Source organism: Tamandua tetradactyla, chromosome 22 (assembly GCF_023851605.1).
Source record: "Tamandua tetradactyla isolate mTamTet1 chromosome 22, mTamTet1.pri, whole genome shotgun sequence".
In the NCBI taxonomy this organism is placed as follows: Eukaryota; Metazoa; Chordata; class Mammalia; order Pilosa; family Myrmecophagidae; genus Tamandua; species Tamandua tetradactyla.
This window is the reverse complement of record NC_135348.1, coordinates 11,528,723-11,547,519: the sequence shown is the minus strand read 5'-3', so window position 1 is coordinate 11,547,519 and position 18,797 is coordinate 11,528,723. Positions and strand designations below refer to the sequence as shown.

The 18,797-nt window shown below is 36.6% G+C and overlaps 1 protein-coding gene across 1 annotated transcript in view; it reads right to left on the bottom strand.

Annotated features, from left to right (window-relative positions):
- Nucleotides 1-18,797, bottom strand: part of MAP9 (microtubule associated protein 9) — a 58,273-nt gene that overhangs the window by 13,436 nt on the left and 26,040 nt on the right. The window contains exons 8-10 of the mRNA XM_077139723.1: nucleotides 3,109-3,179; nucleotides 1,732-1,894; nucleotides 905-994 (exon numbers count right to left, since the gene is read on the bottom strand). Of these exons, the coding sequence (XP_076995838.1) occupies nucleotides 905-994; nucleotides 1,732-1,894; nucleotides 3,109-3,179 (324 nt within the window). The remainder of the gene's footprint in view (nucleotides 1-904; nucleotides 995-1,731; nucleotides 1,895-3,108; nucleotides 3,180-18,797) is intronic.

Genomic DNA, 18,797 nt, shown 5'->3' with positions numbered 1-18,797 from the left:
ATAACTTGTTCAAAGTAACATAGTAAAGTGGTAGACTAAAACTGAATAAAAGGTTCTTGAGTACCACCGTATTCTCAGATGAAGAGGATACATAATTTTGTGGCAGAGGAAACTAGCATCGTTGGTCAGACCACCCCATTCCATCCCAATTTGATTGTCAGTGCTATACCAGACACAGAGACAAATGGATCAGGAGAAGAAAAACAGTTTTTCAGAAAGTTAGAAGTTAGTGCAGAAACTGATGTGACTTGAAGAAGTTTATAAGGGGATCCATGAAATGCCTGATAACTCAATTAAGATATGGTAGGAAGAGCAGTAAAACAACATTGTTGATAGACCAATGATATTCAAAACCATTCAGCACTTCCTTGAACAATTAATATTGAATTAAACCAATCCTAGGGAGACCAAAGCAAATTCATAGTCATTCCAGTTTTTACTTCTTAGCGCTGTGGTAGCACTCAACATATTCTTGTGGTGTGTACCAGTATGGTCATCTCATCCTAAATTCGTCTCATATTTAATCTAAAACCAATGGATATGGACTCAAGAGTACATTGATTTTCTTTAGTTTCTAGGTGTATTCCATTATAATAAATGGGAAAAAATTCAGTAAGTTGGTAATGTTACTAAACAGCGACTTCATGATCAGTCATATCTAAGCTATTATATACACAGAAAGATAAAATAACTCTGTACCCATGTATTAAGGTACAAAGTAATAATATATTTATATCAAACTAAAAATGTAAAAAGTACTATAGAAATAAAAATCAGAAGCCAAGTCTTCTATGCAAATTATTCTGACATTTTACATATAGCTGATATAAAAACATCAAATACTCAAAGATATGTTATTGACATAAAAATTCACAATATTTTTCACTTCTATATTTCGTAATACCTGTTCATTTTGGATCTTTAAATTTTCACTTTCAATCCTTTTAATTCTGTGCATTTCCTGTAAATATATATTTTTCTTTTCTAACCATTCCTGTGAAAACAAGAAAAGGGTTTTCCCAAATGAATTTGAATTATCTAGTTTTGGAATTATTTGATCAAAAATTTAAAAGAGGAAAACATGGTTTATAAATTCTAAATGAACTCGTATTTTTCTTCAGTAATATTCTAATATACAGACATTTTGTTAGTCTTACTATTAACAACAGACTTCACAGGTTGAATAACTATAATGATTAAATATGTCAACAAATTTTCCTCAGAAATTCATATGTACCATTTTCTACAGTGCTCTATTTTATACAGCAAAAGGAGCTAAAAAAGGCTCTTGTTGAAATTGCAAAAAAAAAATTAGCAGAATTTTATTTCTGTGTAAGTCCAAAAAAATACAAACTTAGGAAAATTTCAAAAACTCTTCTCGTTTATAATAACATAAACTTTAAGGAAGAAAGACAAATGTAGACTTTAAAACATTTCTGCTTTTGCTTTGTTTTTATAAATTGTAATGGCATACTTTATTTCTATAAAAACAACTATAGTTATTTAAGCAAATGATTATAAGTAAATAAGTATTTAAGCAAATGATTATAAGTAAATAACAGTGAAAGGGCACTGGACTGCTCATGTATTATAAAGGAAGATCTTTTCCAATAAAATTGAGCAATCAAGCATCATTCCTGCTAGAGTTACTTATTCTTTGGTGAAGAGGTAGTAGTATATAAGTTACTAGTTAACATTCTTCTTCTTTTAAAGCAATATTTTCCTTTTTACCTGATAAACAGCTGCCCTTATGTTATCTGCTCTGTCAGGTTCTATGCTCTGTTTCTCTGAGAGCTTTTGATCCAAGACTTTCAAAGTCCCTAAATAGTGAGAAGAGGTAGTTGCTGAATGAATTCTTCTTATAGGCTTCTTTAGGAATTCAGAGGTCATTAATCTGAAAAGATTCAAACAAATGATGAAGTCCAAGTATTAAAACTGCATTCCGTAGAACTGAGATACATCAGAATTTGCAATTTCTACATTTGGAAAGCTACAATGTAATTTAATATATTATTGTAATCCTGAAAATGATGTAAATAAAGTGTATAGTCTTTTCTAGGTATATTTAAAGTGATCGCTCATTTCAGATATGGGTTATGAGAACATTTTAAAAAATTCATGGAGCCTATCTCAAATTACCTGGAAAAAGTAATATTAATAAAGTGGGGTTTAACCACTTTTTTTTAATAACTTCACGTTTTATTTTTTACATGCACCACTCTAAATTAAATTTGGGAAGAATAATTGTCTCTATTTCAGGGGTTTGTAGGAAATTTTGGATCACTGCCTATTTTTATTTAATAAAGTTTGATTGCACCATAACCACATCTATTCATTTACATACTGTCTATGCCTGCCTTCATGCAACAAGGGCAAAGCTGAACAGCTAAAATAGAGGAAGGATGGCATGCAGAGCCTAAAATATGAACTGCTTGGCCCTTTAAAGAAAAGGTTTGCCGATCCTTGCTCTATTTGATTAATGAAAATTTAAAAAACCCAGAAGGTTTTGATGAACATTTATGAGTTAAGTATCCATTATCACCAGCACAAATTAAGCATTGGACTGTTATCATTTTAGTAAACAAACTTAGTTCAAAGAGCCTGTAGGCTTTGAGTACATTTTTTTACGTGTTGGGTAAAAACACTTAATAGAGAAGTATAATGCTAGACTTCAGCTTTTTTTACCACCTTATATCTACTCTACCAGGAAAAACAGGAGTAAGGGGCTCTTATTCCAGGAGCAGTACAGAATATGGGAATGCTTAATCACTGATAGCAGGAAAAGAAGAAAAATACCACTATTGAGATGAGCTTGGAGACCAAACGGTACTGCATAAAGAGCCCAGGTGATAAAACAAACAGCCAATTATAGGTTTTTCTTTTTATCTTTTATTAATTTTACTAATAAAATTTTATTAATACAATCATGTAAAAGAACATAATCAACTGAGAGGTTCTGTCACGAAGTAAATACTTCCTTAGTCTATAAAATGGAAATTATGAGAAAACCAAGCAACATCAAATGGGATTTATTTTACAGAAGTGAATTCTGCAGCCAGTTTGCTAGAATGCAAACTAATAAATGAGGGATATTAATAATTTTATTACCTGCCAGATGCACTGGATGCTCTATTATTTGTTGATTTTTTATTCTTCATATTTCTATCTTCAATTGCTTTCTGATAAATGGAAAAAATCAGGGATGGATCAGTCACCATAACTATTACAATTAGTTTGAGGGCATTCTGACAGGAAACAATTATTTATTTATTTTTAAATGTAATTTTACTGAGATATAGTTATATACCTTAATCATTCAAAGTACACAATCTGAAGGCTCACAGTATCACCATATAGTTGGCCATTCATCAACCCAATCAATTTTAGAACATTTTCACTACACTCCACAAAATAAATAGAAATAAAAATAAAAAAGAACACCCAAAACATACAATACCCCTAATTTTCCCTATTATTTATTTATTTATTTGTCTTTATTTTCTTATTCATCTGCCCATACACTGGATAGAGGGAGTTTTCATAATCACATGGTCACACTGTAAAAATCATATAATTTTATAACTTGTCATCAAGAATCAAGGCTACTGGATTACAAGTCAACAGTTTTAAGGTATTCCCTTCTAGCTATTCTAATAAACTAGATAAGGATATCTATATAATGCATAAGAACAAACTTCAGAATGACCTGTCGAATGTATTTGAAATATCTTAGCCATTGAAACTTTGTTTCATTTGTTTTTCCTCTTATGGTCAAGAAGGATTTCTTGATCCCACGATGCCAGGGCCAGGTTCATCCCTGGGAGTCATGTCGCACATTGCCAGGGAGAATTACATTGCTGGGAGTCATGTCCCATGCAGGGAGGAGGGTAGTGAGTTTACCTGCAGAGTTGGCTTAGAGAGTGAGGCCACATCTGAGCAGCAAAAGATGGGGGTGACTCAAGACATAATTATAAGTAGGTTTAGCCTCTCCTTTGCAGGAATAACTTTCATAAGGGCAAGTCCCAAGATCAACAGGTTGGCTTATTAAATTAGTAGTCGATAATGCTTTCAAGAATATCAGGAATTCCCTAGGTGGGGAATTAAATATTTCCACATTTTTCTCCAGTCCCTCAAGGAGAGTTTGCAAATACCTTTTAAGATTTTCCATCCATATTACTCTGGGATATATTAGAGTATTACATTAACTTGTACAAAATAAAACATCTCATCCCCTATGTAAGGTTCCATGTAATTACATTGTTTGAATAAACTGAACATACAGGTTAAATTAGCTAGTGTGCTACAGAAAATATAAATTCTTTACCAAATTAACAACTCCTTTGGTTTCATACTGAGGTTGAAATTTTAAAATACAGTCAGTATCATCCTTTACCTGTACTATAATTTACCTTAGTCCTAATCAGTTTAGCTTTATTTATATCTCTAGTTGAAATCTGATCTCTTTTTCAGCATCTATAATAGTTTCTGTATGGGGTAACGGTGACTTTCAGACCTGCAGAACTCTTAAATGTCAGGAATCACACAGATGCCCAAAGTTCCAGAGAATGACCAGGGCATACAAAAACAGCTCAGCATCTCAGAATTTAGAAACAACCATTAAAACTCAGAAATAGATGTGGCTGCTTAGGAGCTTACAATTTAGGAATCTTTACAGTAAGCCCTAATGAACATTTTATACTCCTTAATCTCCTTAATGCCCAATCTCTGCCCAAGTTCTATCACTTGATTACCTATGCTCTCAAATTTAATTCTCAAAGACTGCACATTATAGTTAATTCATATTAATGAGGCCTTATAATATTTGTCTTTTTGTTTCTGCCTTAATTTACTCAACATACTATCCTCAGGGTTCATTCACCTAGTTGCATGCCTCACAACTTCATTCTTTCCTGCAGCTGTTCAATATCCCATTGCACGAATACACAGTTTGCCCTTCCATTCATCAGTCAATGTACCTTTAGCCCACCTCCATCCACTGCAAATAAGGAATACTGCCACCACAAGCAACAGGGTGCAAACGTCCATTTGTGATCTGCTTTCAGTTCCTCCAAGTATGTATTTAATAATGGGGTTGCAGGATCATATGGCAATTCTATACTTAGTCTCCAGTGCAGCATCCATACTACCCTCCAGAGGGGCTGTACCATTCCACTTTCCTACCAACAGTGAACAGGTACATCGCTCTCTTCAATTTCCTCCAGCATTTATACCCTTCTGCTTATTTTATTTTTTATGTCTTTTGTTGATTCTCTCCACTTTTTTTAACTTTAGAGTATAACATACATACAAAGAAAAAAATATAAAAAACAATAGTTTTCAAAGCATTCTTCAACAAGTAATTACAGGACAGATCCCAGAGTTTGTCTTGGGCTACCATACGATCCTCTCATATTTTTCCTTCTAGCTGCTCCAGAATATAGGAGGCTAGGGGCTTAAGTACTTTTTTTTTATCATCACAATTGACTTTTTTTTCCTTCTTTTTTGTGAAAAATAACACACATACAAAAAAGCTATATATTTCAAAGTACAGCACCACAATTAGTTGCAGAACATATTTCAGAGTTTGACATGGGTTACAATTTCACAATTTTGGGTTCTTACCTCTAGCCACTCCAAAACACTGGAGACCAAAAGAGACATCAACCTGATGACTCAGCATTTACACCCACCTGCCAAATCCCATCCTCTTCGTACAACTGCATCATCACTCCCGATCACTCCATTCTTCTCTTCAAGGGTGTTGGGGGATGGCGATTCTAAATTTTTCATATTGGAAGGGTCTGTCCCTAATATGGGGTAGGGAGATGGGACTATCTGATGTTCTGGAGAGGCTGGGATAGGCTTCAGGAACTATCTGGCCCACGGACCCATCCAGAGGCCGTAGGTGTCCAGAAAGTCACTCCAGTGCATAGAACCCTGGTGGAATCTTATATATTGCCATAGGTGTTCTTCAGGATCAGTCAGATCAGTCCTGGATGGGGGCTGGCAGGTTATGATAAGTAGTAAGGTCTAGCTGAAGCTTGCACAAGAGCAATCCCCAGAGCAGCCCCCTGACTCCACACGAACTCTCTCCACCATGGACACTTTATTAATTACACTTTTTCCCTCTTTTGATCAGGATGGAACCATCGCTCCCACAGTGCCAAGTCCAGATCCATCCCCGAGAGTCATCTCCCACATCGCCAGGGAGACCCCTACCCCTGAATTCCACACCCCAAGCAGAGGGTAGGGCAATGATTTCACTTGCAGAGTTGGGCCCAGAGAGACTGAGGCCACATCCAAACAATAAAATAGGTCCTCCAGAATCAACTCCCAGGCATGCCTATAGGTAGCCTAAGCCTCTCTGCTACCTACATAAACTTCACAAGAATAAGCTCCTGATTGAGGACATGAACTATTGATTTGAGTGTCCCTAAAGTCTGACATAGTATCAGGGGATTCCCTGATGGTAAGGTTTAATAATTCCATATTTTTCTCCCATCCCTCAGGGGACCTCACCAACACTCTTTGACCATCTACTTTATATACTCTAGAATTTATCCAGGCATTACAATAATCTTAAAGGACCTCTTTCTTATTCTGTGCTCACTGTGCTTCAATTGTTCAAATGAGTTATGCAGACAGGCCGAACCAGATTATGCACTACAGAAAACTTCAGTTACAGAACAAATGAGCCTCTCTTCCATTGATCTCAAAGAAAATGTGTGGTTCTAAAATACAGACAGTCTTCCTTACCCCTATGTTCTGAATTACCTTAACCCCAACCTGTTCAGCTTCATTCTTATCTCTAAAATAAGGTTATATATACAAAACAGTCCCTCCAAATCCATAAATAATAATCACCACTCCAGACTTAATGTGTCTGCTCTAAAAGCTTACAATCTAGGCACCTGCTTCCTTACAAGCATTTTCTAAAGGTGACCATACCATTCTTGTTCTTTTGTTTCTGGCTTATTTTGTCTCAACAAATGTCCCACATGTTAATTCATATCATTGCACACCTCACGACTTTGTGCTTTTTGTAGCAGCACAACCTTCATTCATAACTGTACACCATCATTCGTCAAACTAATTCTCCGTCAGTGCATCTTTCAGCCACGTGCATACATCGGGCATCATGTAGAGGGCCCAAAGTCCACAGTCCATCAACATTCTCAATTTTAGATAATTTCATTGTTCCCAAGAGAAAGAAAACCAATGAACACACCCTCGCCAAATAGGAAATTTAAACCTCCTATTAACTCTTGTCCCTCCCCCAATTATTTACCTCTGCTGTTGCTTTGGTAGTGCTGGTGGTTTCCTTTTGAACATAGTTCATAGTATGCAATAGCAGTTTTCCCCCATACCCTGGAGTTAAACTCTTTTTACAAGAATCTTATCTTTGAAGTAATTCTTGCGAGAACTAATTCATATTTCTAGTGTTAATAAGTGGGACACGTAGGTCTATACAACCCCTTTCAATCTTGTTCACCTTCCATATGGTAATTTTACTTACAGAGCCACTAGAGAACCACCTTCACCCCTATCTATTCCCTTATATTGGAGTTCAACCTCATTAGCTAATGGTTCACCCATCTCTAGCTTCTGTGTATCTCTAAGGCCCGTATCTTCTGTATGATAAGCCTCTGAATATACTGTTAGGCTGGTCACAAAAGTGGAACCATACAGTATCTATCCTTTTGTGTCTCACTAACTTCACTCAGCATTATGTCCTCAAGGCTCATCCATCTTGTCATGTGCTTTAGGTCTTCATTTTGTCTTACTGCTGCATAATATTCCATTGCATGTATATACCACATTTTGTTGATCCACTCATCTGTTGATGGGCATTTGGTTTATTTCCATCTTTTGGCAATTATGAATAATGCTGCAATGAACATTAATGTGCAAAAGTCTGTTTGCATCATTGCTTTCAGCTCTTCTGGGTCATAGGGTGTGCTGGTTTGAAAGGATGTATGGACCCTAGAAAAGACATGTTTTAATCAAAATCCCATTTCGTAAAGGTAGAATAATCCCTACTCAATATTGTATGTTTGAAACTGTAATCAGATCATCTCCTTGGAGACGTGATTTAATCAAGAGTGGCTGTTAAACTGGATTAGGTGACGACATGTCTCCACCTATTTGGGTGGGTCTTCATTAGTTTGGGGGTCCTATAAAAAAAGAAACATTTTCGAGAAAGTGAGAGATTCAGAGAGAGAGGAGCAGAACGACATAGCCATGAGTAGCAGAGTCCACTAGCCAGCGACCTTTGGGGATGAAGAAGGAAAATGCCTCCCGCGGAGCTTCATGGAACAGGAAGCCAGGAAAGGAAGCTAGCAGATGATGCCGTGTTCACCACGTGCCCTTCCAGACGAGAGAGAAACCCCGACAGTGTTCACCATGTGCTTCTCCAGATGAGAGAGAAACCCTGACAGTGTTCACGACGTGCCCTTCCAGACGAGAGAGAAACCCTGACAGCGTTCACCATGTGTCTTTCCAGATGAGAGAGAAACTTTGACTGTGTTCGCCACGTGCCTTCTCACTTGAGAGAGAAACCCTGAACTTTATCGGTCTTCTTGAACTGGGGTGTCTTTCCCTGGATGCCTTTGATTGGACACATCTATAGACTTCTTTTAATTGGGACATTTTCTCGGCCTTAAAACTGTAAATTGGAAACTTATTCTGGGTCTGTGGTAACACACTCCTTCTCATTTTTTATTTTGTTTATTTGCATCCTCTCTCTTTTTTTCTCTGTCAGTCTTGCTAGTGGCCCATCAATTTCACTGATTTTCTCAAAGAACCAACTTTTGGTTTTATTGATTCTTTCTATTGTTCTTTTATTCTCCCATTCATTTATCTCTGCTTTAATCTTTGTTATTTCTCTCCTTCTATTTGCTTTGGGGTAAGTTGACTGTTCTTTCTCAAGTTCCTCCAGGTGTGCTGTTAAGTCCTCAATTTTTGCTCTTTCTTATTTTTTAATATAGTCGTTTAGGGCAATAAATTTCCCTGTCAGCACAGCCTTTGCCACATCCCATAAATTCTGATAGGTTGCATTCTCATTTTCATTCATCTCAGGATAGCTACTGATTTCTCTAGCAACTTCTTCTTTGACCCACTGGTTGTTTAAGAGTGTTTTATTTAATCTCCATGTATTTGTGAATCTTCTCATTCTTTGGTGGTTACTGAGATCCAGTTTCATCCCACTGTGATAAGAGAAAATGCTTTGAATAATTTCAATGTTTTTAAATTTATAAAGACCTGTTTTGTGCCCCAGCATATGATCTATCCTGGAGAATGTTCCATGAGCACTAGAGAAGAACATATTCCATTGTGCTCTGGGGTGCAATGACATCTATATGTCTGTTAGGTCTAATTTATTTATCAAGTCATTTAACTTCTCTATTTCCTTGTTGATCTTCTGTCTGGTTGTTTTATCTTTATGTTGTGAACTGATCTAAGGCACAGGGCCCTTTGTGCACATATGCAGAGCTGTGGCAGCAGAGTGGTGTTATGCCCTCATGCATTAGAGGGAGATGTGACCTGCTGTGCAGGTCGGCGCTTCCTCAGAGCTGGGGAGTGAGGCTGAGGGCTGTGCGCATGTGCGGTTCTAAGACTGTTGTAAACTGCAGTTCACAGACCTGCATGACATGATCAGGGGTCTATTTGCATACGTCAATCTTGGAGTGCTGTAAATGGATATGGAGAGCTCAGAGAGGGGCAGAGTGAGGCTGTGCAACACTATGGACGGGGGGAGGGGTAGCTTAGGTATGGAGATTAGTGCCCGCAGTCTTTATGGGCTGGCAACAGCCTGCAGGGAACAGGGAGGGGGAGGTAGTGCTTGGGAAGGATGCAGGAAAGGTGGGTTCGGCTGCACATGATGTGGGGATTTGGGACAGATGTGTGCACTGGGGGCTGGTGGGGTGGGGACACCTGGAGTGCAGTGAATGCGAACAGGTGACAGGGTTTTGGTGCATCTCTGGTCATGGGGCTGTGCGGGCGAGGGCAGCACACCCAGGGAACACAGCCTGGTTTACTTCACAGCCCCATGATCCCGTCTGTGCAGTCCTGCCCACTCTGCACCTCCGCACCAGGTTCCAGCTTTCTGCCTCTCAGTTCCTCGGCCTCTGCAACCCAGGCTCCCCCATGTGGTGCAGAAGGCTCTCCCAGGTCAGCCACATTTCCATTCACCTCCTCAGTCACTCTCCTATCCCTTCTCTAACTTTTCTATGGAGCAGGGCTAATCTCGAGCTGCTCTATTTGGCCATTCCTGGAAGTCCCCTGTGTTTATTTTTTAAACAGCTTTATTCACAAACCATGCAATCTTTCCTAAGTAAGCAATCAGTGGCTCCTGGTATAATCACAGTTATGCATTCACCACCACAATCTATACGAGAACATTTCCATTTCTTCTGCAAAGAAAGAAGAAGAAGGAAAAAATTGATGGGTAAAAACAATAAATAGAGAAACATAGGTGGTGTAATGGTGGCTCAGCAGGCAGAATTCTCACCTGCCATGCCAGAGCCTACCCATGTCAAAAAAGAGAAACACCACCAGCACCATCACCAAGAATTCCATACTTCTTCCTTATATACCCTCTTATTGACATTTAGCTTTGCTATATTGCCTTTGTTACAATTAATGGAAGCATATTATAATGTTACTGTTAACTATTTACCCTAGTGTGCATTGATTACTTTTTTCCATATACTATCCCATTTTCAATACCTTGTAATATTGAAATTCATTTGTTCTCCCTCATATAAAAACCCATCATTGTCCACTCTAGGTTTCGCTAAGTTATACAGTCCCAGTTTTTAATCTTTATCTTTCCTTCTGGTGTCATACATGCCTCTAGCCTTCATCATTCAACCATACTCACATTCAGCTTTGTGTTGAAGAGAGTATGTGCTCTCTTTTTACCCTTACTGATAAACTTCATTTCTACATTCTTCTCCAATCCACCCTATCTGCCTTAGTGTTCCCTTTTGTATATCCTGTAGAGTAAGTCTCTTGTTCAAAAATCTTCAATGTCTGTTTGTCTGAAAATATTTTAAACTCTCCCTCATTCTTGAAAGACAGTTTTGTTGGATATAGAATTCTTAGTTGGAAATTTATGTCTTTCAGTATCTTAGATATATGATGTCACTGCCTTCTAGCCAACGTGGCTTCTGCTGAGAAATCAACACACAGTCTTATCAAGCTTCCCTTGTATCACTTTTCTCTGGTTGCTTTCAGAATTCTCTCTTTGTCTTGATATTGGCCACTCTGATTAGTAAGCATCTTGGAGTAGGTCTGTTTGCATCTATTCTTGGACCTTTAATGTTATGTCTTTCATAAAAGATGGGAAATTTTCAGTGATAATTTCCTCCATTAACCTTTCTGCCCTTTTCCCCTTCTCTTCTCCTTCTGGGACAATCATAACACATATATTTGCATGTTTCATATTGTCATTTAATTCCCTGATAACTACTTATATTTTTCCATTCTTTTCCTTCTTTTTTTTTGAGTGTAAGATTCCAGATGTTCTGTCCTCTAGTTCACTAATCCTTTCTCTTGCCTCTTCAAATCTGCTGTTTGTAGTTTTACATCTCTTCTATGGTGCCTTTCATTCCCAGAGTTCTGCCATTTGTATTTTCAAGCTTTTGGATTTTTCTTTATGGTCGCCCAATGTCTTCTGTAAAACCTTCATCTTTTTTTTTTTTTTTTTTTTTTTTTTTTGCCGTATCTACCTTCATCTCATTGATTTAATTTAGGTTTGTTTGAAAATCTCAATTAGTTGTTTCAATTCTTGTATCTCATATGTAGTGTTAGTTTGTTCCTTTGACTGGCCATATCTTCATACATCCTTATATGACTCATGATTGTTTGCTGGTGTCTAAGCATCTGATTTCCTTGATTAGTTTATTATGGAGGTCATTTCCTCTCTTTTACCTAGGGTTTTCTTGTTAGTTAGCTTTGTTCTCTATCTGCTCTTTGAAATACAGATCAACTTATTCTAAAACTCTAGCTAAGCTTCTGTTTAACTGATCAGAATCTTTCAGCATGTTTTTCTGGATCTTTCTTTGCCAGACAGAATTGACCCCAATCAGATTTTCCCAGACAGGATAGGTCCAGGACTCACAAAAAGGATACAATCCATGGTTCCCTGGGGATGAGACCCAGCAGGGTGCTGGTCTTCCCTGTGAGGCCTCTTGATTCTGTACTTTTCCTACCCTGCCCAGCAGGATTATATGGGAACATTGTAATTTTTACACACCATTTCTGTAAACATACATATTCTCTAATTAAAATAATAATAATACTTTTTAAAACATTGTGTTAAGTGAAAGAAACCAGGAACAATGTACTACATACTATATGATTCCATTTACATAAAATATATAAATCTGTAGAGACAAATAGATTAGTGGAACTATGTCAGTTTGAATAGGTTTCTGGCTATTTGGGACATCATATCCTTCCAAATAAATATGATAATTGGCTTTTCCATTCATACAAACTAGAGTGTTGGAATTTTGATTGGGATTGCATTGAATCTGCAAACCAGTTCTGCAGAGTTGACTTCTTAATGGTATTTAATTTTCCAATCCTTGAACATGGAATGCCCTTCCATTTATTTATGTCTTATTTGATTTCTTTTAGCAATTTTGTAGTTTTATTTGTAAAATTCCTTCACATGCTTGGTTGAATTTATTCCAAGATACTTGAATTTTTAGTTGCTTTTTTAAATGCATTTTTTATGGCTTTCTTCCTTAGATTGTGCATTACTAGTGTATAGAAACTCTCCTGATTTTTGAGTTTGACCATGAACCTTGCCATTTTGTTGAATTTGTTTATTAGCTCTAATAGTTTTGCTGTTGACTTTTCAGGATTTTCTAGATATAGGATTATGTCATCTGCAAATATGGAAAGACATACTCTTGTTCCAATTTAAATGGATTTTATTTATGTTTTTCTTGCCTAACTGCTGTGGCTAGAAATTTCAGTACTATGTTGAAAAACAGTGGTGACATGGTATCCTTGTCTTGCTCCAGATCTTAGAGGGAAAGCCTTCAGTCTTTCATCATAAGTTATGATGACAGCTGTAGGATTTTCATATACTCCCTTTATCATGCTGAGGAAGTTTACATCCATTCCCAATTTTCTAAGCATTTTATCAAGAAAGGATGCTGAATTTCATAAAATGCCTTTTCTGCATTGACAAAATTGTGTGGTTTTTAATCTTTTGGTTTTTTTTTTTTTGCTGATATATTACATTAATTTGTTTTCTTAAATTGAAACAACCTTGGAGGCCAGGCATATTCACTTGATCATAGTATATAATTCTTTTGATGTGCTGTTGGATTGGATTTGCAAATATTTTGTTGAGGAATTTTTGCATCTACAAGAAATTTTAAAATAAATAAATGTAATTTTCTTTTCTTATAGTATTTTTATCTGGCTTTGGTATTAGGGTGATGTTGACCTCACAGAATGAGTTAGATTGTGTTCCTGTTTCAACTTTTTGGAAAAGTTTAAGTATGGATGATATTCTTCTTGGAATATTTGGTAGAATACTCCTGCAAAGCCACATGTCTCTGGGCTTTTCTTTGTTGGGAGGTTTGGGATGAATGATTCAATCTTTTTGCTCTTTGCCAGTCTGTAAGGGTTCCTATTTCCTATAGAGTCATGTAGTTTATTTGTGTGTTCCTAGGAATTTTTTCATTTCCTCTAGTTATCTAATTTGTTAGCATATGGTTGTTCATAGTATCCTCTTATGATGTTTTTTATTTCTGTAGGATTAGTAAAAATCCTATTCCTCTCATCTATGCTTTTATTTATTTGCATCTTTTTTTGTGTGTCAGTTTAGGGTTTATCAACATCACTGATCTTTTCAAATAACTAGGTTTGGGTCTTTTAATTCTATTGTTTTTTTTTAATTCTCAGTTTCATTTATTTCTGCTCTAAACTTTATTTTTCTTCTGCTTGTTTTGGGGCTAATTTGCTGTTCCTTTTCTAATTCTTCCTGGTGTACAGTTAGGTCTTTGATTTTAGCTTGTTCTTTTTTTTAATATAAACATTTCAGGCTATAAATGCCCCTCTCAGCACTGCCTGCACTCATCCCAAAAGTTATGTTATGTTGCATTCTCATTTTCATTTGCCTCAGGATAATTACTGATTTCCCTTGCAATTTCCTCTTTGACCCACTGTTTGTTTCAGAGTGTTTTTTAACTCCCATATATTTGTAGGTTTTCCAGTTCTCTGCCTGTTACTGACTTCCAGTTTCATTTCATTATGTTCAGAGTTGATGCTTTGTGTAATTTCAATCTTTCTAAATTCTCTAAGACTTACTTTGTGATCCAATATGCGGCCTATCCAGGACAATGATCCATGTGCTCTTGAGAAGAATGAATATTCTGCTTTTTAGGGTGCAACGTTTTGTATGTTTGCTAGGTCAGTTCATTTATCATATTATTCAAGTTCCCTGTTTCCTTACTGATCTTCTATCTAGATGTTCCAATCTATTGATGAGAGTGGTGTATTGAAATTTCCAAGTATTATGGTAGGGGTGTCAATTTCTCCCTTCAGTGTTGTCAGTGTTTGTTGCCATGTATTTTGGGGCATCATGGTTAGATAAATAACTATGATTTTTAATTTATTAATATATAGGGTCCTTTTTTGCCTCTTTTAACAGCTTTTGATTTAAAGTCTATTTTGTCCAATATTAGTATAGCTACCCCAGTTCTTTTTTTGGTTACTATTTGTATGGAATGTCTTCTTCAATCCATTCAATTTTCATCTGTTTGTGTCTTTAGGTCTAAGGTGGGCCTCTTGTAAAGAGTATATAGTTGGATCACACGTTACCCATTCTGCCAACTTTTGTCTTTTGATTGGGGAATTTAATCTACTATCATTTGGTATTATTACTGTAAGTGCAGATTTACTTCAGCCATTTTGTCTTTTGTTTTTTATGTCATATCATTTTTGTCTCTATTTTCCATTATTGCAAACCCCTTTTCTGTATAGTTGATATTTTGAGAAGTATCTGATCCCTTTCTCATTTGTTCCTATATATTTTTAAAATACATTCTTTGAGGTTTCCCTGGGGCTTATATTTCACAACCTACATCTATATTCTACCAATGTGAAAAGGTACCAACTTAGTTTCAGTACCACAAACTTTCTCTGTACCCATATTCTTTTGTTTCCCCACTTTATGTTGTTTTTGTCCCACTTTACCACTGTATATTTTGTGTGTCAATTATCAGGAAACATGTCTTTTCTTGTTCAATTGTATTCCGATTCTCATATGAATTAAAAAACAGAGTTATATATTAAGGATGCAGTACTAATGGGTTTTGCATTTGCCCTTTAAGCTACCCTCACTGATGATCTTCATTTCTTCACACTACTCTAAGTCACTCTCTCCTCTCTTTTCTTTTCAACTTAAACAACTCCCTATAGTAATTCTTGTAAGGAATGTCTTTTCCTGAAGAATTATCTCTATTTCTGTTTATCTGTTAATATTTTAACTATTCCTCATTTTTGAAGGAAAGGTTTGCCAAATAAAGGATTTTGGGGTGGTAATTTCTATTTCAGAACTTCAAATGTATCATACCACTGCCTTCTCACCTTCTGAATTTCTGAAAAGAAATTGTCACTTAGTCTTATTGAAGATCTTTTATATGTGGTGAATCACTTATCTCTTGTAGCTTTCAGAATTCTCTATTTTTGGCATTTGGGATTCTGATTAGTAAGTGTCCCAAGGTCTGTTGGGATTTATTGTTTGAGAACACTGTACTTCTTGGACAGGTATATTTATAACTTTCATAAGAGCTAGGAAGTTTTCATTTATTATTTCCTCAAATATTCTTTTGCCCCATTTCCTTATCTTCTCCTTCTGAGACACCCTTGATGCATATGTTTATGCATTTCCCGCTATTATTCAAATTCTTGAGACACTACTCAACTTTTACTCTTCTTTTTTTCAATCTGTTCTTCTGACGATATGATTTCGATTGTCCTATCTTTGGCTCACAGATTCTTTCTTCTGCTTGTTCAAATCTGCTACTGCATGCCTTTAGTGTATCTTTAATCTCTACTATTATGCCCTTCATCCCCATCATTTCTGTTATGTTTCTTTTTATATATACTGTGCTGGTTTGAAGCTGTTATGTACCCCAGAAAAGTCATGTTCTTTTAATTCAATCTTGTGGGGGCAGACCTACTATGCGTAGGACCTCTTTTACTTTTTATTTGCTTTATTATCATTTATTCAAATTATTTCATATCAGCTTTTTAATCTCAGGAAGTTTTCTAACCCTAGATACAGTCTAATTTGCCTTGATGGGTATGAAGCAGCTGTTTCTTGAGCCAGCAGGTATTCCCAAGCATGTCAGCACAGATTTTAAAGTAATACCTGCTCTTGACAACTCTGTGAACTGTCCACTAGTGTCATCCATCCTTTCCTCCTTTAATTATGGTACCAAGAAAAAAAAATCAAGGTAGAATGGAAATAGGTAACTACCAAAAATCAAACCTATTTGGTTTCATCTCTCAGGGACTCATGGCCAAAAGCCTCCAAAGCCGCAAAGACAGTAAGTTGGTAAACTGTATCAGAAAAGTGCAACAGGTTTCTTAAGGTATTTCCTAGGATGGAACTTAATATCTGTATTACTTTCCCAAAGAGAGGATTTTCTTTCTATCCCAGATTTTATTAATGGAATTATTTAAGGGAAAATGTTATTTTTATATGAAACATTATGTTAGATCTTCTTTTCCCTTCTTTCCTTTTACCCCCATAGGAGTAAGGAAAGGAGAAGTATAAGTTCCTTGTACTCAAAGGAATAAGTTTTCTGTGCTACTTTAATGCAAGTTTTTGAATTTGAATTAGGTACTGGGTAATCTTGGTGAATTTCTGCTTACATTTAAGTCAAATAAAACAGAGCCAGTAAATTAGATTTTCATCCATTTGCTCCAGTGCTTTTCCATAGTGCTTACTGAGCTGGATCCATTTCCAGAGACACCTAGGAAAAGCTGCTCATTCTAAACCTTCATATACAAGTAGCACTATCCTTTTTCTTCTTTGATTATGGCATACTATTTGCCAAGGGACAGGAAAACCGATTGCATAATCCAATTAGGCTATGTTTATTTCTGCAAAAACCCTGAGTCTTTGTTCTTATTTTGAAGGAACAAAACTGTTTCCAAATAATGTCAATTTACTGCATGGTGTCTGCCTGGGACTTCTTGATTAGGTTGTTTCCATGGAGAAATGACACTGCCCACTCAAGGTGCATCATAATTAGCTTTCTGGAGTCCTTTAAGATGGATATATCTTGAAGAAAGCTCAGGTACAGACATTTGGAGATCCAGAAGGTAAATGCCCCAGGAGATGTCAGAAGGACCCAACAGGATCTGAGAGAGCCATTTGAAACCAGAAGCTTGGTAAATGTTGCCATGTGCCTTCCCATGTGACAGAGGAACCCAGCTGCCAGCTGCCTTTCCTCTAAGATGGTATCCTTTTGTTGGTGTCTTAATTTGGACATTTTCATGGCCCTAGAACTGTAAATTTATAACTTAATAAATCCCCTTTATAAAACCCAATCCATTTCTGTTATGTTGCATTCCAACAGCTTTAGCAAACCAAAACACTTAAAAATTCTTCTTTAAGCTCACACACTGTCTTCTTAATATCCTTTATCTCCTTAAGCCTATTTTCTTTTATGTTCCTGAATTGATTTAGGAGATTTGTTTGAACATCTTTGATTAGTTGTTCCAATTTCAGTGTCTCCTCTGAAGCTTTAATTTGTTCCCATGACTAAGACTTAACTTTCTGTTTCTTAGTATGGCCTGAGATTTTTTTTTTTTTGCTGATATTTAGACATCTGATTCTCTTGATGGGTAACTCTGAAGATCAATTTCTCCCTCTTGTATTGTGCTTCACTGTTGATAGTCTTTGTGTTAAGCTTCTTCTTTAATACTTGGTCTAACCTATTCTAGACACTTAGAATAGCGTGTGTTTAACTGATTAGATTTTCTCAGCTCTTCTTTATGTGACTCTTGTCCTGGCTATGTGGTGTCATTTTTAAGACTGTACTTTTTGTGTAACTGTTTTACCTCCAGGAAAAAGCTTCCCTTTTTCTGTTCCTTCTCTAGGAATCTTGATCTGTTCTGTTTGTTTATGTGCAGACTTTTCTCCCCAGGTCCTAGGATTTGTTTAAATTGTCTCTCTTACTTAGTGCCCTATTTTCCTTACAGTTTTCAGTTGTGGAATTTCTGGCACCAGCCCTTCCTTAAAGTAGTTCAGTTTAACACTATTTTTTCTTTTTCTTTTTTCCTTCTGTGTGGGCTTCCTGCTTCCGGTTTCTTCCCCATTAGGGTATTCCATCCTGGGGAGCCAGATGGTGTCACTCCAGAAAGGTGGATTACTTTAAACAAAATCTATTTTACTTTTAGGTGGTCCAGTTGACTGAAACTGGATTGTCACAACAGCTATCACCTGCCTTTCTATGGCAGTGTCTGTCTCTCTTTCTCTCTCTCTTTTTTTTTTTTAAACCCCTGAAAGCACTTTTATATGCAGCATTCCTCAGCAGCTCATGCTCTGCCCTGAGTCTCTGCAGACTTAGGTCCCTGTGCTTTAATATGGGTGCAGCTATAACTTACTGCTATGATTTGGTCTACAGTCTGCAATGAGAGGAACCCAAGGCCATGCTGCCTCTGTGTGGCTCCCAAGCTGTGCAGAACTGAGTGGGAAGGGAAGCAGGAACTGACTGGGGGTCTGGGCTGGACTTCTACCTGAGATTTTTCTGTTT